We start from the raw sequence: 21080 nt of genomic DNA, 5'->3' as shown, positions 1-21080 counted from the left end.
TATTTATACAAAAATATTTTTTTTCATTTATATCAAATTAAACTAATATAGATACTCGATTAATTTACAACTATCGTATGGTTGTATCTGTTATTCTCTTTTTTTTTTTTTTTTACTATAAAAATAGTGCAATTCAAAATAGTATGCATATATATGCATATATTATGTGAATATAAATGTTTAAATAAAAAAGGTGATAAAAATCTAACACAACAATATATATGGTCATATAAAAATAAATTGAATGTACATGTATTATTAAAAATTTATATTGATATTGGCAATATTTATTAATAAATATGCACATATATCTACAACTATTTCAAAATATTCTTCACAATTTTGTGAAATCTATTATATAAATTATAGTGTTATATTTTTAGATAGATATAAAACTATAAAAATTTTTTAAGTTTTAATAGAATTATCATTATTATTATATATTTCCATATATATTAAAAAAATGAATGAAACACAACATGATCAAATTTATTATTAACATATAACGATGTCTATTACATACTAATGTATGTATTAAAAAAAGTATATACTTGTTCAAAATCAAATATTTTATATATTATATTGTTTATAACAATTTCCAAATCACAATAAAAAAATAAAATATATATTCGAATAAAATTTAAAAAATAACTAAACCCAACTAAGAAACCAACATATAACAAGGGAATTGTTTTTCCAATTGAAATATAATAAATACAGAATGAAAAAAAATGTTAAAAAAAATATTATCATATATTCAAATATAAAGTATAAAATTTAGGAAATATACATGCATACATTTTTAAATATTTTATATTTTGTTAGTTATTCTTTTTTTTTTAAAACTATCAAAAAGAATTATACTAAGCAAATTATAAAAAAATGATGAAATGATGAAATGATGAAAATGATGAAAATGATGAAAAATAGTGAAAAATAAAAATAATTGTAATATACACAAATACATGTATTACATTGTAATATACATTGTTCAAAAAGGGAATTAATAAATCATCTTAAAAATGTACATAAAATAATAAATGAAAAAAAAGAAAAAAAAAAGAAAAAAAAAGAAAAAGAAAGAAAAAAAAAGAAAAAAAAAGTTAGTATACAATTATTATAATCTCTTTAAAATACACATTTTATTATTTTGGTACATATTAATGAACTTCGAAAAAAAAGACAGTAATAAAAAAAAAAAAATATATATATTTTTTTTTGAGATAATATAAAAGTAAACAAACTTTTTTTTCTTAAGCGTTTTCTTTATAAAACTTGTTCTTTTATTTAAAGAGAGCAAAATAAAAATAAAAAAAAATGTAACTAAAGATAAACATAATAAAACAAAAAGAATAGTAAACTGATTAAAAAAAAATAAATAAATAAAATACATATAATATTAACAATTTTAATGCATATTCTTATTTTCCTTTTTATACTTTTTATTTTTGCACTTTTTGTTTCCTTTTTTTTCTTTCTGTTACCGTATCATATATGCATACAACCAATATATGTGTATTTTAAACAACACATTAAAAAGGTTTTGGCTCGAGAAATTAAGAACTTAAAACACACATATATTTTTTGTTTATTAATGAATTTATACAAGTTATAAGAATAACTCTTTTATTTCATAATGTGTAATTAACAATATATGCAAAAAAAAAAAAAAAATAATAATAATAAGTGCACTGAAAAATATTATCGAGAAAAAAAAAACATATTTTAGTGCATATTTAATATGCATATAATTTGAGGAAAATCAAATACTTATTTTTTTTCCCTTACACTTTTATGTATTTTCACAATATTTTCACAATATTTCACAATATTTCACAATATTTCACAATATTCACAATATTTCACAATATTCACAATATTCACAATATTTTCCAATTTTCCATGCTCATGAAAAAAAAAAAAAAATTCAATAAATTTATACCCGATGAAAAAAAAAACTATATAACCAAAACTTTAAATATGCACACATTTTGGAAAATATTCCTTATTCTGTATCCTTAAATTATTAAATATATCTTATAAAAAAATTCAAAAATCATACTTAAACATTAAAATGATAAACCATACACTATGTATTATATATATAATATTGCATGTAGCTATTTATGGATACATTACATTATTTTTTTTTTGTTCTTGAATACCTTTTATTTATTTTTCAATCATCGAGCCATTTTTTATTTATGTAAACAAATAAAAAAAATCAAGCACAAAGAATAATAACCTTTTTAATTCCTCAATAACTACTAATTATAATTTTTATGTTAACTAATTTTCTTCTAATATTTATGTACATGCATGTGTGTGTGTGTGTATGTATACCTGCACATTTCCGAGGCAAACCAATAAAATAACCAAACAAAATATATATGTATTTTTTTTTTTTTTCGCTCTCATATGTACCTTATATTTACATTGATAAATGTGTGTGAACAAAACTTGTGCTAACTAAATAGTAGCAGCATGAATTTAAGAGTTTTATGTTGAAATATCCATAAAAAATTATTTCCCCTTTATAAAAAATATAAAAAAAAAATAATAAAATGATAAAATGATAAAATAATAAAATGATATAATAATAAAATGATATAATAATAAAATGGTAAAATAATAAAATAATAAAATATAAAAATAAAAAAAAAATTGCATGTCCATATAAAACTATCTAAAATTCGACAGTAAATATTCGATAATTTTGAAAGCGTAGTATGGTGCGTATTTTACAACATTTTTATTTTATAAATAAAAATTAAATATTTCCTAATCATATTTTTCTACTCAAAAATTAATTTTCTTTAAACATTTTTTTCACAGTTTCTACATTATTAAAAAAAATTAATAATAATTTTAATTTAAACCAATTTCCAATGATAATAATCCCCACATTTGTTATAATGCCTTAAACAAAAATGGTATCTCATATTCTTTAATCGGAATATTTGCTCTATATTTAAAAACTTGTACTTATATGAAAATAATCACAAATTAACAATTTTTAAACACATAACTGTTAAACAAATTCTATCTAAATTTTATAATCGATTTAAAAGCATCTTTAATATATTAAATTATTTATATCAGGCAAGGCAAATTTACATAGATAAGGCTCCATCATTACACTTTTTTATATAATGCTAGTATTTATTTCAAAAAAAAAAAAAAAAAAAAAAAAAAAAAATATATATATAAATATATATGTATATATATGTATTATATGTACATTTTAATGATAAGCAAAATTGTATTATTTTGACAGTTTGTTTTTATAAGCATCTTTAAAAAAACTTGAATAAAATTACGTACAACTTCGCATAAATCCACAAATTTTCCCATAACTAACGAATTTTAAAATTGTTTCTTGTAAACGTATGAACAAGTCATTTTTTTTAGACTTTTTTTTTTTTTTACCTTACCAATTCATATTTTTAATTCACAAAATAGCTAATTTAAAAAGTATATGTTCATAATTATGTTGGATATGTAATTATTACTTTAATTTTTTTGTAAATTGCGTGATCTTTATTTCTGTAGTTTTCTGATTTTATAACATCGATTTTTTCATTTTTTCGTTTCGATATTTCTTCGTTTTTTTTCACTTTCCTTGTTTATCAAAAATAATTTAAAAATATTATCCAATTTTATTCTTTCTAACGAAATAAAAAAAACTGTTCATATTTTATTTCCCATTTTTTGGCTTGTTCCTCCCACATCCATACATATAATTTTACTTTAAAATGATCAAAGAATAATAAAATGTCGTTGAGAGAAAATTGCAGGAACAGAATTTTTACTGTAATTACTAAAATAACCCAAGTGAGTAAATATGTTGTTATGGTTGTAGATCAAAATGCTTACAAAATATTATCAATGATATGCAAAAATGAAGAACTATTAGAAAAAGGAGTATCATTAATTGAATTAATAAATACACAAAGAAATAATTTACAAGATTTTGATTGTATATATTTATTAAGTAATAATATTGAAAGCGTTAATATAATGTTAAATGATTTTATAGATGAAAAAAATCCAAAATATAAAAATATTCATATATTATTTACATCAAATGCTTGTAAAAAAAATGAAATATTAAATTTAATAGCTACAAGCGATTTTATGTTAAAAAGGATTAAGTCTTGTGCTTGTATAAATTTAAATTTTTATCCTTATGAAAGTAGAATTTTTTATTTTGAAAATAAAATAAATTTATATCATTTATTTCCTTTAAAAAATTTGGAAATATTAAATATTTCAGCCTCGGAACTAGTTTCTGTTTGTTCTTGTTTAAAAACATATCCAAATATACGATATCAAAATACCGAGTTATGTTATAAATTTGCAGAAATTGTTCAAAACTATTTAACCACAGAAATTTCCAAAAATAATAATGAAGTGTTAGAAGAAGACACCGAATCTGTTTTATTAATTTTGGATAGATCCATTGATAGCTCTATTTTATTTATACATGATTATACATATCAAAGTTTGTGTTATGATCTTTTAAAAATTAATACAGAATTTGACGATAATGGAAAAGATAACTATCCTCATCAAGTTACATTTATAATGCCTAATAATGAAAAAAAGAATGAAGAAAAAAAATCAATATTATCAGAAAATGATGATTTATGGAAAAAATATAGACACACACATATACAAGAAGTAAATGAAAATATAAAAAATGAAATAATTGAATTTACTGAAAAAAATTCAGTAGCAAAAATTCAAAAAAAAAAAAACTTTTATAATCCAAATGAAGCATTAGAAGCAATCAGATTTTTACCAAAACATGAACATATGTTAGAACAATATTGGCTACATATATATTTATGTGAAGAAAGCTTTAAAATATTAGAAAGTAAAAATGTAGTAGATATAGGCTTAATTGAACAAGATATTTGTTGTAATGTAGATAAATTTGGTAAAAAACTTAATCATATAACTAATTTAAATAATTTACAAAATATTTTAGCTAGTTGTGAATATCAACAAGAAGAAAAAGCTAGATTATTATTATTATATTTTATTAATTATATAAATATAAATAAACAAGATGAAATAAAACTTATTGAATCAGCACAACTTAGTTTATTTATGAATAAAATTATAAATAATTTTTTAAAATTAAAATTACAAAAAAATATTTCCCTTTTTATTGATACTGATGATGGTGTGTCAGCACCAAATCATGTTTCCCATATATTCGAAAAAAATAAAAAAAAAATTAAATATTATAAAGATATTGCAAAAGATTCAAATTATGAATTAACAAGATATGAACCAAATATAAAAGAAATTATTCAAGAACTATATAACGAAACATTAGATAAAACATATTTTCCACATCTATCAAATGTTAATACTATACAAAATAATAACAATAATGATAATACATCTAACGAATTAAAAGTAACAATAAATTTTCCTGATAAAAAAAAAAATGTATCAAGAGGAACTGTATGGGAATATAAAAAAGATATAATAAAAAAAGAAACAGAAAATCATAAAAAAAAAAAAAAAATTATTATATTCATATTTGGTGGTATAACATTTCCTGAAATTAAAATTATATATCAACTTTCAAAACAAATAAATGTAGATTTATATTTGGGTGGGACTTCGATATTAACACCAAATACTATATTTAACCAATTTAAAACACATTCCGATTTCTAGCAGTTTCAAAATGTTTATTAATTTATATTACACATCACAATAATATGTCATCTTTCATGTTTAACGTACTTTTTTTACATTATAAATAGGTTTATTTGGTTAAAGATTTGATTTTAAAAATGAATTAGTTGGGGTTGATACAAGCAAATAAAACAGATAAAACAGATAAAATAAATAAAATAAATGCAAGTGTGATAAAACAGATAAAACAAATGCAAGTGTGATAAAACAAATAAAACAAATGCAAGTGTGATAAAACAAATAAACTACTAAATGTGTAGACCTATGAATGACAAAAACGTATTTATTTGTGAAAAAAGAAACATAATTTTAATTACAAAAAAATAAATGGTAATAATAATGATTTTGACAATGTACATATCAAAATTTGCACATGCAAATATTTAATATGTTTTTTTTTTTTTTTTTTTTTTTTTTTTTTTTTGACCAATTTAATAAATTTGTCCACATTTTTTTATATTCCTCTCTTGCTTAAAAACTTCGATCCATTGATTAAATTTTTTGTTTACATCATGTATCCTTTTTATCGGTTTATTTTTATTTTTATTTATAGAATTTATTTTTATATATTTTTGTGTTAACATATTTATATAGTATATCCAGCTATTTAGAATATTTCCATTATAGATAAAATTAAATGAATTTTCACATTTTTTATCTAAAATTAGTGAATCAACATTTTTGTTATTTAATAAATTTTGTGAAATATAATCAAAAGGTATCAAATAATATGGTATTGAATATATATCAAAGATAACTATACATTTATTTGCTTTTCCCGACGTCTCAAAATGGCCATTATTTACTATTTCAGTTTGATGTTTATTAGAAATTTCAAAAATAAGATCGTACATATTTTTCCTTATAAATATGGATAGATCTATATTATTTTTTTTTGCAAAATCGAAATTATGATCATTAAAAAAAGCTAAAAAGCAATTTGTATATAACCCTGAATTGTTAATATTATTGTTATTATTATATAAATATTCTCCTTCGTATATTTTATAATAATGTTTTAAAATTAGATTATCTTTATGAATTAAATTGTTGTTTAAATAAAAAAGGATACAATAATATCTTTTCCAATCATTTTTATCTATATATATATGTGTATATCCTTTTTTTTTTATTTCAATATCGTATATGTCTGTTTCGGATACTCTTCGGTTAATATTTAATTTCATATTACTATTTATTTTATCCATATTTATTTTTTTTAATTCATATATTTTTTTATTTTTTTGATAATCACATATGTTCAATATGTTATTTGACATCGTTTTTTCACTCCAATCATCATTCTGTTCATTCTTTTCACTCTTTTCATTCTGTTCACTCTTTTCATTATCATTTTTTTTAATAACTGTATAGAAGATGTAATTAATTTTGTCTATAAATTTTGATCTTTTGACATTATTGCATTCTGTGTTATTTGAACTTTCCGATCTTGTTGAATCGGTTGTTGTTTGCACATCAATTTCGTTTATTTTATCTCCCATTTCAAAAGCCGCTTTTTTATTTTGGCTATTTAAAACAGATTCTAAATTGCAAATTTCTGATTCACTATCATTAAAATAAAATTTTGTTAAGTTTACCATTTCATTTGCTGAAAACATTTTTTTTATGTTAATAAATTTATTTGAAAAATTGTTAAAAAAATTTAAATACGTATTTTTGTTATTACAATTTTGATAATGTTCAAGATTATTTGAATCAACTTCTCTTGATTTATCAGAATTTGAAACATAATAACAAATCTTATCTGAATTATATTTATCATTTTTTGGGCATATATCATAAATATATACATATTCAGAACCATCTAAATTTATATTCTCTTTATATTTTTTTTCTAAAATATCATATAAATAATTAAAGTTTTCAGGAATGTTGTTATCATTTTTAATATCATTTATTATAACTTTTTTTTTATCTTCCATAAGTAGACTGGATTTATAATTTTCACCAAATTCACCATTTACATCTTGTTCATTATAAACAAGACTATTATTATTATTTGTTACAATACTTTCCTTATGATCATCATTTTGTATATTACTTTGAACATTACAAAGGTTTCCCACCCTTTTTGAATCATCGCCACATGCTTCTGCTTTTTTTTCCCATTTTTCGCATGCTTCTGCTTTTTTTTCGCTTTTTTCGCATGCTTCTGCCTTTTTTTCGAAACAATTTGATTCGACAACTTTATCTAGAGGTGTTATTTCATGTGTCTGATTCATTTTCACATCTTTTATTTTTATTTCTGAATTTTGTTTAACATCGATTTGGGTTAAGTGCCCACTAAGATAATCGTTATATTTATTTTCATCCACATAATTTATATCATATTTATTATTTTTTTTTAAATCAGGAAAATGTTCACTCTTTGAAAATGTATTGCTATCACTCTTTGAAAATGTATTGCGATCACTCTTTGAAAATGTATTGCTATCACTCTTTGAAAATAAATTTGTGTCACATTTTGAAAATAAATTTGTGTCATTATTTACCATGAGTTGTCTACAAATTTTGTTAACATTGCTATTTGACTTAATCTTTAAAAAATGGTCACCTCCACCTTTTTCCCCCTCTTTTTCCACTTCCTTTTTTTCCCCCTCTTTTTCCACTTCTTTTTTTTCGCCCTCTTTTTCGCCCTCTTTTTCCACTTCTTTTTTTTCGCCTTTTTTTTCGCTAACAAAATAAGGATATATCGTTTCAATACTTGAAATGCTCATCTTTGGCGATTTAAAAATGTCTTTAGAATTTGTGTAAACTTGTTCATATTCATCTACAAAAATAAAAATATTCAAATTTTAGTATATATACAATTAATAATCCTTATACATATAAAATGTTAAAACATTAAATATGGACAAAACTGTGCATATACAAAATATATGACCAGTTATTTTATTTTTTTTTTAAATATAATATATATATATAGAACATTAATAATAATGGAAAGCATATAAATATTTTCAAAATTATTTTTTTTTATTATCAAAGGTTGTAAATGTTTATATATTTAACTAACCATTTTTTATATTCAAACAATATGCACAAACTTGTAAAAATAAACAATATATTGTATGATTTATTTATGGCGTATGCATTAACAAATAGACAATGCCATTTATATTTCTCTAACTTATCAGCGATTTTGAATAATATAGTTATTTACGATTGCATAGTGTATACAAAATGTGCGTGTATATTCCTTTCCATTCTTTTTTCCATTTTTTTTTTCATTTTTTTTCCATTTTTTTTCCATTTTTTTTTTCATTTTTTTTTTCATTTTTTTTTCATTTTTTTTCCATTTTTTTTTCATTTTTTTTCATTTTTTTTCATTTTTTATTTTTCCATTTTTTATGCATAATGTGCATTCCCCCAAGTCAAATTATGCTTTGCCATTCTCACTATTTATATACATACACATGTTCATTATTCAAATATACTTATGATAGAAACAAAATAGATAAAATACGATTCTTATAAAAGATATAGAATTATTTATATATGTTAAAATATATATATTTTTTATTTTTTTTTATTTTTTTTTATATTTTTTTATTTTTTTATTTTTTTAAATTACCTTTTGGGTTGCTTGTTTGATTTAAATGGACGTTTACAATGAGGTTGTCTGTTTGTGTCTGCTTTTCCAAATTTGAAAGAAATATCTTTTTCATTTTAAAAAAAATAAAAAAAAATATATAAATTAAAAAAAATAAAAATGGACCCCCAAAATCCCTTAAAAATATTTCGATAATATATGAATTAACCATCACACACATGTCAAATATATAAACATATAAATATATAAATATAAATATATAAATATATATATATAATATTAAAATGGAGTTACATATGTGTGCTTTTATTTAATTATAAAAATAAAAAACAACATTATTATATAATAAATATGTTAATTTATAATTCTGCAATGTTACACACATTTATTATGTTTAAGTTCTATACATATTTTTATAAAACATTGCAAGCAAATATATGAATTATTTTTCTATGTTTTTAAATTAAAAAATAATATTTGTAATCAAATTAATAACACAATCATGTATGTATGTATGTATATTATCCTACAATTTAATAATCCATAGTTTTATGTTAACATTTTTTTCACCTATATTTAATATTACCACAATTAAAAACCCTTTTGGAAGTAGCTTCGATTATGTTAACCCTTAAAAAAATTTAAAAAAAAAACAAAAAAAAAACAAAAAAAAAACAAAAAAAAAAAAAAAAAAAAAAAAACAAAAAAAAAAACAACAACCAATATAGCTTAGTTTAAACAAAACAGGAAAATTTAGTAACTCATTTTATTATTAAAATTTAAAATTTGGAAAAAAAAAAAGAACCGACTTTATATATTAATATTAATTATAATTTTATAGAGAATAGATCTTATGTTATTACACTAAATAAATTGTAAAATATTTACATAATAAATAAGATCCCGTTTTTTTTTTTTAATTATTCATTTTTTTACCACACCATTAAACATATTTCTGTAAAGTGTGGAAAATAAATCACAAACAAAAAACGGTGAACATAATTTCACCCTTTCCAATTTTTCCAACCTTTCCAATTTTTTCACCCTTTCCAATTTTTCCAACCTTTCCAATTTTTTCACCCTTTCCAATTTTTCCAACCTTTCCAATTTTTTCACCCTTTCCAATTTTTTCACCCTTTCCAATTTTTTCATCTTTTCCAATTTTTTCATCTTTTCCAACTTCTTAACCTTTCCAACATTTGGGAAAAATGAATGAACGAAATGGTGTTAACACTTTTGTTTGTCTTGGGAACAAATCTCGAATTATTTATTTTTTTTTTTAAATAATTTCGACTAAAATTATTATAAAATAAATAAATGCAATTAGTTAAAGATTGTAAGGTTTGAAAATTTAGGCCCCAAATAAATTTTATTTTTTTATCATTTAATTATAATAAGTTGGAATGATATATATGTATATATATTTTTTTTTTTTTTTTTTTTTTTTTTTTTTTTTTTTTACATTTCAGTGAAGGGCGCTGGTTTTGATGTACTGTCACAAATTTAAAAAAGTTTAATTTTTCAAAATATAAAAAGAAAAAAAATTATGTTTATCACACATGGTAATAAATAATGATGAATAATGACCGAAAACGATTGAATAAAATACTGAATAGTGAGTGAAAATGATGAATAATGTATGACGACGCAGGAATTGTATTTAAAATAAGTGATGATTATTTTTTTGTTTTTAAACATTTATACAATAATATAAACAAATAAATGTACAGAATATTGTAAAGCATATTTTGGATATATCAACCAGCTTTCCCAGCCTTCCCAACCTTCCCAACTTTTTCAGCCTTTCCAACCTTCCCAACTTTTTCAGCTTTTCCAACCTTCCCAACATTTTTCTAATTGCTAATGTACGTACAAAACTTCCAAGTTTGGCAGACTATAAAAATAAATTTCAAAATCGCATAAAATGTGAAAATTAGGAATATATGTATCATGACATATTCGGCTTGACAGCGTTATTTTGCTTCTCTTTCTTTTGCTTCGTTTGCTTTTGCTTCGTTTGCTTTTCCTTTTCCTGCACAAACAAAATGGAAAGCCTCAAATTAAATATAAAACTGCCTTTAATTGAAAAGGCATCTCTAAATATAAAAGATATTATAGATCATATGAAGTTAAATGAGGGTATATATTTTGAAAAAATAAAATTTGATAATAATGAAATATTAAATAATTTAGAAAATAACAATGTATATAAAAAGATTGAAGCCATGAAACATATACTAATTGGACACATTTTAAAAAAAGATGTTTCTTGTTTTTTTTTTAATGTTTTAACAAACATATCAATAAATAATATAATATTAAAAAAATTAATTTATAATTATTTAATTTTATATGCTAATGGAAATACAGATTTGACATTATTATCAATCAATTCTTTTAAAAAAGATCTAAATAATAGTAATTATCAAATAAGGTCATATGCATTAAGAGCAATCACATCAATAAGATCTCTTGATATTATTAATTTATTAATAGGAATGTTAAAAAAATTTTCAAATGATGACTCACCAAATGTACGTAAAACATGTGCAGATGTTATACCATCTATATATTTTGTTGATAAAGATCAATTTATTTTCTTAAGAAATGTTTTATTAAAATTAATTACAGATAATGAAATAAATGTTGTATCATCAGCTATTATCTCTTATAGTACAATATGTATTCATAACTATACTCAACTTTCTTATCTTTACGGAATCAAACATAAAACAAAATTTAATTCGACTCAAGCTGTGCCACACACTGACGAAGAGTCTCACACTGACGAAGAGTCTCACACTGGCGAAGAGTCTCACACTGGCGAAGATTCTCAGATATACACATCGCTATCATTTTTGCATCCACATTATTATAAGTTGTGTAAATATTTATTATGCATGCATCCATATAGCCAAACCTACTTAATTGATTTGTTACTACGCTATTGTAGGATGTTTTATACAAACCCCTTGGAAAGTGAGAAAAATGAAAGTGAGCAAAATAGAAGTGGTGGAAAAAAGAGTGACCAAAATAGAAGTGGTGTAAAACTGAGTGACCAAACGTATGACGCATTTTGTGAGTACAGAAATTATGCAATCGATATCGAAATATTTATTGACAAATTGTTATTATTATTGTCATCAAACAGTTATAGTGTTGTCCTAATAGCAATATCAGCTTTATACAAATTAACAAAATTTACATACAAAGAAAATATGATTCAGGCTATATTATTTTGTTTATTAAAAAGTAATGTCGAAAAAAATGATGAAATATATGAAATATTTATTAAAAGCGTAAAACCAATTATAAAATCTTTAAAGGATGAATTTGATCCATATCTATCTTATTTTTTTATTAATAATCAAGATAGTACAATAAAAAAATCATTAAAAATTGATATATTATACATATTAAATAATAAAAATAACCAAATTATTATAATAAACGAATTACTACATACATTGTATATACCAAATAATAATAAATTTATCATTAATAAGTTATTTAGATATATAACAGAGATTTCTTTACAGAATCCAAAATGTTTATCTAAATTTGTTAATGAAATTATGATAATGTTAAGTTCAAATATAAAAATATATTCATATGAATCAATTTTATCATTAAGAAAAATATTACAAAAAAATGATAATAAAAAAATTAAAAAAATTATTTTTTTTTTGATCAAAATATTATCACAAATTCGACCAAATAATGTTAAAATATCAATTTTATGGATATTAGCAAATTATCAAAAACATATTGATCATCTTCTCATTTTTGACTTATCAAGAATATTAGTGAAATTTTTTAAAACTTCAGATAACGCTTTCAAAATACATATAATACATTTCCTCTTTAAAATATGGATATACCAATTTGGTAATATAATTCAAAACCACTCTCACGAAGATGCTTCAAAAGAAGATTACTCATCGCGCGGTGCTAATTCTCAGCATGGTGCTAATTCTCAGAATGAACAGCATGGTGCTAATTCTCAACATGATCAGCATGAACAGCATGAACAACGTGACTCCATTTGCCATAGTGAATGCGAAAAAATGAAAAGCGAATTTCTGCTATTCGACCAATTGTGCAAAAGTTGTTTTTTACTGGCATCACAAGAAAACCATTTTGATATCAAAGACACTACCAAATTTTACTACCATATAATGTACACATTAACAAAATTCAAATCACAAAATTTATTAGATTATAAATTCTTACAAACAAATATATTTAATCACCCAATTTCAGATATAACATTATCTTTATCTTATTTAAAATTTTTTTATTTATATTCTGGAAAATCGATAATTTCAAATTCACTACAACTAGGATCAAATAATTTATTTTCGGATAAATTAGATGCATCTTCATCTCAATTTAAACAAAATAAAAATATTAATAATAAACAAAAAAAAATACATATATATCAATTAAATACTATATCTAATTTGATAGGTTTTAAAATACCATTATATGTTGACTTGCCAAATTTCTCTTCATCTGATTTACCAAATATTGAACATGTTAATAATCTTGAAAAAGAAAAAAAAAAACCTATATCTTTTTCATCATTTGATTTACATTATAATAAAAATATGAACAATTATATTAATTCTCATATTTTTTTAAATGTTGATGATTTTTATAAAGAAGAAAATATTGAATATGATAAAAATAAAATTCCAAACATTTCAAACATTCCAAACGTTTCAAACGTTTCGGATACGCCATTTTTAATCAATAAAGGAACAAACATTCAAGGCGAAGACGAAGAGTCAGACGATAACCAACAATCTCAAAAAATAAATAAATTAGATAAATATGAAAAAGTGGGAAATTCAAAAGATTTTATATATGAAGAAATTGAAGATATAGAAAAGTTCTTTTTTAACAATAATGAATAATCAAAATATTGCCCAAACTAGTCAAAATGGTCCATAATATTTTTTTTTTTTTTTTTTTTTTTCAATTCACACAATCATGCAATCGTATAATCATGTTTGACCATATTTGACTATGCTTCAATTGATTCAATCTAATTCGACTTTATTTTTTTATTATTTTTTATTATTTTCAAACACTATGAACAGGTGTAGGAATAACAATATTTAAAGTGTATGCAAATTCGTACTAGTTTATTTGTAAAAAAAAGAAAAAAAAATTTACTATATCGATAAATCAAGGGGTTCTATAAAATAAGACCAATAGCTCTTGCTCCCTCAGCTAATGCTTCAACTTTACCTTCATATTTATATATTCCTCGATCAAATTTTACTCGATATATTCCTTTATTTAATGCTTTTTTTCCAATAATTTTTCCAATTTCCCATGCAGATTTTATACTTTTTCCATCATTTATTATTCTATTCGTTTTCTTATTAATATAAGTTCCTAGTATGCTTGATAAATTAGGATCTCTAGAACAAATAAAGCATAATATATGTTTTTTATAATCATCTATAATAGATGCATATATATGATTATTTGTGTTTTTTATTCGCATTCTTGGTATTCTTTTTCCTTCTAATATTTCTTTATCAACATCTAAGTTATTTATTATTCCTCTCTTTGTATCTTCATCTTTTTCGACATTTTTATTTGCAACATGTTCATCTATTAATTGTTGTAATATTTCCTGAAAAGGTTGAAAAAAAAATGATATACATCATGTATGCACACAATAGTTAGTCTACACATTTTGCCCTTTCCCCCGTTTTCTCTCATTTTTTTCTCATTTTTTTCTCATATTTTTTCCCTTTTTTTTCTCATATTTTTTTCATTTTTTCCCCTTTTTTTCGCATCTATTCTAAGGATTACATTTTTTACGCGTCTACGATCCTTGCGTTTGGCGCGTGTTGGTATGTTTGTTTCTGAATTTTGTTTTTTTGTTTTTAAGGATAAACCGATTAAAAAGCTTTTGTATAATGGTGGTTTTTTATTAATTGTGAAACATTTTATTGCACAAATAAAATATAAGAATATAGGAACTAGCAAAACTGAAATACGCATATTATTACTTTATTATTTATCTTTTCAAAAAAAAAAACATAAAAAAAAAAACATAAAAAAAAAAACATAAAAAAAAAAACTTAAAAAAAAATTATATTTTAAGTATCAAACACAAACAATTTTCATCGTTTTTTATTATGGAACTAGAATTTGGTTGGAATTATTTGGCTACCTTATAATAATTGTAATATGTATCTTCAAAATATTATAAACATTTAAAGGACAATCAAATAGCCATATATATATTTATGTGTATAACTTCACAAAAAGCTACAAAATATTATTAAAAGCCATACTGGCCTTATATTCTTATAAATTATATCTCAGCATTTTTTATTTTCCCTTTCAAAACATTAAGGGTTTTCCAAAAAAATATTCATATATATGTTAAACGATATTCATTGTTTTTTTTTTGGGAAAAATGGAAATACATATAAAGCCAAAACAATAATTAAATATATTTATTCAATTTAATTATTATTTCAATTAATTATTTATTTCAATTATTTATTTAATTTTTTTCACATATATCAAATTACAAAACCCGTACCATTAGTAGGTGTACTGTTTGGGGGTAAGAGAAAAATATTACAAATTCAATACATAGTGTTTAAAAAAAAATTCACAAAATAAAATTAATTCATAAATATGCCCAAACAAAAAAAGGAAAAATGTAGAGAGAAAACAATTTCGATAAATACTAATTTGTATTCTTATTTTTTACACATTTGAGACTTTGAAAATGTATTAGTATTATTATTGTTTTTTTTTTTTTTTTTTTTTTTTTTTTAACTAAAAAAATATGAACAAGCAATAATTCATAATATTTTTTCTCCCCATAAGACAATTTTCATAATTACATAAAATGTCACAAAAATGACCAATTATATTATTAATTTAGTGAAAAAAAAATATAATTTTAAATGAATATATTTAATAATAATAATAATAATAACAACAGTTTAACTTCTTTCGTTAAGTATACATATAATTGTAGGCTTTGCTAACACATTCTATATTTCTTAATATCCTTTTTTATTATTTATATACCAAATTTTACTAAAAAATACAACCCATATTATATTGTCTCAAAATAACATTAGTGTAGAATTTTCAATGTTTAAATATATTTTTAAAATGTTCTTATAATAATAATTATATAAAATATAATTTTATTTCTTATTAGGTTTTATAAATTTTTATCATTAATTCTTTTTTCCCTCATTCATATTTATTCATTTTGTGTTATTACCAAGGTGCCCAATTTCACACTATTCATATGGTTCTACATGTGAATAACCACAAATATATATATCTCCTCAAACAATATATGTAATTAATTAGACTTATAAAAATATATTTCCTTTTATTTAATTTTGTCATAAACCATATATACATGAAATATATCATAGACATATAACTGTCAAATGACGCACCTATTATGCACATAAAAAAAAAAAAAAAAAAAAGATAAAACATGTTATCACAAAAAAAATTAATATATACATATATTTTTTTGAACGTATTTTGTCTTTTTCTATGCATATTAAATTTAAAACAGTAAATAGAAAAATCTAATTTATCAAAGGGTAGTATATTTGTTCAATTTTCACAACATATGGTTCTTAACATGTACATGTAAAAAACAATACATTGCGTTGTTTATATATGAACGTACATGTGAAAATATATAATAGTCATAATAATAATTTTCATATATTTTATATATTTCGATTGTTTTGGTGTTTATCAAATAATTAATATATATATATATTAAGGGATATGTCAAAAACTCTATTTATTTGTTAGAACAACACTATCACATTTTGTATTAACATTGCACCTTCAATTAAATGAAAAGAAAATAATAATAAGTTATAGAAAGTATAAATTAAAAAAAAAAAAAAAAAAAAATATTTTTTATATATTTATAGCTAGTTAGACGTGAATGCACACAAATTAATAAAAAAAACACAAAAAATAAAATGGATGATGACTTTAGAGACCCAACCAAACTTATGATTAACAGTAAAGAAATAGATAAAGTTAAAGCATTTTCTAAAATAAAAAATAGTATAAACAATATTTTCAAACAAATATTTTACAATGATAATAATAATAATTCTTACATATATAAAGTAAAGGGTATTGAATCAACATTTTGGTGTTCTCAAATTGTAAGAAAAAAATGAAAGTCTATAAATATAAACAAATTATAATAAAAAAAAAAAAAAAAAAAAAAAAAAAAAAAATGCTTAACATTTTATTCATATATTGAATTGTTTATAATATATATATCTATGTAAATACAATATGTCATTTTTTATTATTTTCTTCAATTCAGATATATACTCGAATAGTGTTATTGGCTTGTTTTTTTTCATTTGTTGTCTCATGGAAACAGGTAATATAAATTGGCTATAAACACATTTCTCCTTTATCTTAATTTTTTATATTTTTTTGCATTTTTCGATCTATTTTATATGCACAAATAGCTACATAGCATATTTAATTAAAAATGTTATCCTTCATCGTTTGTCGAATTTTCGTAGAATGCAGCTTTAATAGGAGAAAATGGATTAACCCCAGCAAAGGAATTCTTAGAAAACTTATTTGACGAATTAAAGAATTATGATTTATGGACAAAATTTCAAAAATTTCATTCCCTTTTTTGGTTTATCCCAACAACGGATCTTGCCATAAATTTGTTGGCAATTTTAGGTAAATCATTTATAAAAAAAAAAAAAAAAAAAAAAAAAAAAAAAGCTAGACAATTGATATATACCCATTTTTTACATTACAGGAATGGTATTAAGTGCAGGGGCTTTATTACTAAATTGTATAAACGTAATTAGTGTATTGATTATATATATATTGCTACAAAGTATTTACAGTATAGGAAATGTATGGTTTAATTATTCATTTGAAATCGAGCTATTAGAATTAGTCTTCCTTTGTCTATTTATAGTCCCATTAACCCAAAATTCAGTGAAAAATAAATATTCGACAACATTTTTAATAAAGTATGTGTGCCGTTTTTTTGTTTTTAAAGTGTTATTAGGAACTAGCTTAATAAGATTTCGAAATACCGATGTATGGGGAAAATTAGAAGGAAAATATTATTTATATGAAACACAACCATTACCAACAATAATATCTTATTTTTTTCATTCATATAAATTTTTGAGCAAATGTGATAATTTATTTTGTATATTATGTGAATGCGTATTTTCATTTTTTCTTTTATTTCCAATAAGATCATTTAGAATAATAGGAGGTACATTAATATTTTTTTATTGTATTCTTAATTTTCTAAATCAAAATTCTTATCTTTTTTATTTCCTACTTTTAGCACCATTGATGTATTGTTTTGATGATAAAATATTATTACATTTTTTTTTTAAATCGAAAAAAAATAAAATAATAAATATTATTATAGACAAAATTAAGAATAAACACAAAAGTAGACGATATTTCAAAAGTTTTGATATTTTTTATTTTATGGGACTAAATGAAGATGAAATATATAACATGTACGATTCTTATTTTAATATAGATTATATAAATAGCCAAAATGGGTTAAATATAACACAAAAAAATAATATTCAAGATTCTGATGAAGAAGATGAAAAAGGGAATGGAGAATATGATTATAATGATGAAGAAAAAGTATTCTTAAAATATGACAATTCACAAAAAAATGGTATTTATTTTAATAACAAAAAAAAATATAATAATAATAATAATAACAACTTTTTTCAAGATATAAAAAAAGATATATATAACATTTACAACTGGATATTCAAACAAAAGGGTTTAAGTTATATATTAATAAGTTATAATATTTCTAAAGATGTTTTTATTAATATTGTAGGTTCTTTAGTTATTTTTATATTTAATTGTCTAGCTGTATGCTTAATCAAAATATATAATAATATTGATTCACATGAAGATGGAATTCAAATGGGGATCTCAATATTGTTCATCACTTATTTCAGTCTTTTATTAATTTATTCATTATATTTATTTTTATTTACAAAAAATTATATAGCTCATTTTATAAGTCAGATAAGCTTATTATTATCAACAGTATTAATTTATTCTTATAAAATATTTATAGATGGTTTTTCAGATAAATACTACTCATTTTTGTTTCTATTTCAGTTATTATTTTTATTTATATTATCTGCTTTTTATTTAAATAATAAAAAATTTATATATAAATACTTATCACAATATTTCTATTTTATTTTATTTGCACATTTTATTTATTCATTTCTCCAAAATATTTTATCTCCTAATCAAATTATGAACGAAACCATAAACAATTTTGAGCTCATGAATATTTATGGCTCCTTTGGTCAAATAAATAAAACAAGACATGAAATAATTATACAAGGAACTAATACAAAAAAAATAGATAATAATACGATATGGGAAAATATCGAATTTAACTGTAAACCTGATAATAATATAAAAAATTTATGTTTCCCTATTAAATTTATTTATGGATTTATACCTATTATATATATCGATAGACTTGATTGGCATTTTAATTCATTGGGATATCAAAATAATAAAAATATTTTAGAAAATAAATGGTTTAAAACATTTTTAATTAAATTATCACAAAATGATAAACAAATTAATTCTTTACTTTACAAGAATCCACTTAATTTTAATGATAATAATAATTTAGAAACTACAATTTCTTTGAAAGTTTTAAATGCAGTATATAATTTTTCTCACAAAAAAGGATCTGAATGGTGGGACGTATCTTCTTCTGATACAATAATTGAACCCAAAGATATTCCATATAAAGAATTAGACACAAAAAGTAAAAAAAATAATAAATTGACAGCTAGCTTAATATCCTTTGATAATAAATATAATGACAATATAAAAAATGAAGAAAAAAAAAATGAAGAAAAAAAAGAAACAAATTATATGTTACGCCAAAATATTCGAGATATACAAACAAAATATCAAAAAGCGATAGAAAAAAATCATGAAAAAAAAAAAAAAAATTACTTAAACAAAATAAAAAAAAACAACCAAAATAATAATCAAGATTTTTTAGCTAGCCAAATAAATAAACAAATAAGAAGACATATATTATTACCACAAATTTCGAAAAATAAAAATGTGTATTTAAAAAATGGTATAATGAATAATAAAGTAAATAATATTTTGAATCACTATTCACCTAGTTTGCTAAAAATACAAACAGCTAGCGAATTTTACGACCCTATAAAAAATATAAAATATTATGACCATTCAGGTAAATTTGGAAATAAAAAATATAAATATTATGACCATTCAGGTAAATTTGGAAATAAAAAATATAAATTTTATGACCATTCAGGTAAATTTGGAAATAAAAAATATAAATTTTATAAACCAAATATAGAAAAAAATACGATAGAAGAAAATGTAAATTATTTTAAAGATAATTTAAATGATCAAAATTTGGAAATAGCAGATACATTAAAAAAAACAATAGACAATGCTATTAATAGTTCTTATGCTAATTTTGATGCATTGAATTATTATTCAGATAAAATAAATAAATTGGGTATGTTGGAAAATTACAATGATCAAAATAAATTAATTCCGAATTATATTTTTCAAGAAAATACTCTTATGAATCATCCTCAAAATAATGCAAATGATGATGGAGTTTATTTAATCGAAGCTATTTCAGAAAATATTGATAAAGATGGTATACAAAACTTTTTTTGATTTCAATTTCCCAACATAATAA

General features: G+C 21.1%; 5 protein-coding genes across 5 annotated transcripts; 3 read left to right on the top strand and 2 right to left on the bottom strand.

Moving 5' to 3' along the window:
- Nucleotides 1-3774: 3774 nt before the first annotated feature.
- PY17X_0113600 (syntaxin-binding protein, putative) lies at nt 3775-5697 on the top strand (the record flags this gene model as incomplete). The annotated part of the gene is made up of 1 exon (XM_720429.2): nt 3775-5697. One exon carries the CDS (start codon nt 3775-3777, stop codon nt 5695-5697), a length of 1923 nt encoding a protein of 640 aa, XP_725522.2.
- A 452-nt stretch (nt 5698-6149) lies between these two features.
- Nucleotides 6150-9407, bottom strand: PY17X_0113500 (conserved Plasmodium protein, unknown function; the record flags this gene model as incomplete). The annotated part of the gene is made up of 2 exons (XM_022957857.1): nt 6150-8509; nt 9314-9407. 2 exons carry the CDS (start codon nt 9405-9407, stop codon nt 6150-6152), a joined length of 2454 nt encoding a protein of 817 aa, XP_022811273.1.
- Nucleotides 9408-11337: 1930 nt separating this feature from the next.
- PY17X_0113400 (adapter protein complex 3 subunit beta 2) lies at nt 11338-14211 on the top strand (the record flags this gene model as incomplete). Its single annotated transcript, XM_724374.1, has 1 exon — nt 11338-14211. The coding sequence occupies one exon, from the start codon at nt 11338-11340 to the stop codon at nt 14209-14211; it is 2874 nt and encodes a 957-aa protein (XP_729467.1).
- Nucleotides 14212-14495: 284 nt separating this feature from the next.
- Nucleotides 14496-15316, bottom strand: PY17X_0113300 (50S ribosomal protein L18, apicoplast, putative; the record flags this gene model as incomplete). The annotated part of the gene is made up of 2 exons (XM_022957855.1): nt 14496-14942; nt 15125-15316. 2 exons carry the CDS (start codon nt 15314-15316, stop codon nt 14496-14498), a joined length of 639 nt encoding a protein of 212 aa, XP_022811272.1.
- A 1985-nt stretch (nt 15317-17301) lies between these two features.
- Nucleotides 17302-21058, top strand: PY17X_0113200 (rhoptry protein ROP14, putative; the record flags this gene model as incomplete). The annotated part of the gene is made up of 4 exons (XM_022957854.1): nt 17302-17454; nt 17661-17720; nt 17869-18037; nt 18120-21058. The coding sequence occupies 4 exons, from the start codon at nt 17302-17304 to the stop codon at nt 21056-21058; spliced, it is 3321 nt and encodes a 1106-aa protein (XP_022811271.1).
- Between the last annotated feature and the right edge of the window lie 22 nt (nt 21059-21080).

Source organism: Plasmodium yoelii (genome assembly GCF_900002385.2).
Source record: "Plasmodium yoelii strain 17X genome assembly, chromosome: 1".
NCBI lineage: Eukaryota > Apicomplexa > Aconoidasida > Haemosporida > Plasmodiidae > Plasmodium > Plasmodium yoelii.
This window is presented reverse-complemented; position numbering and strand designations above follow the sequence as displayed.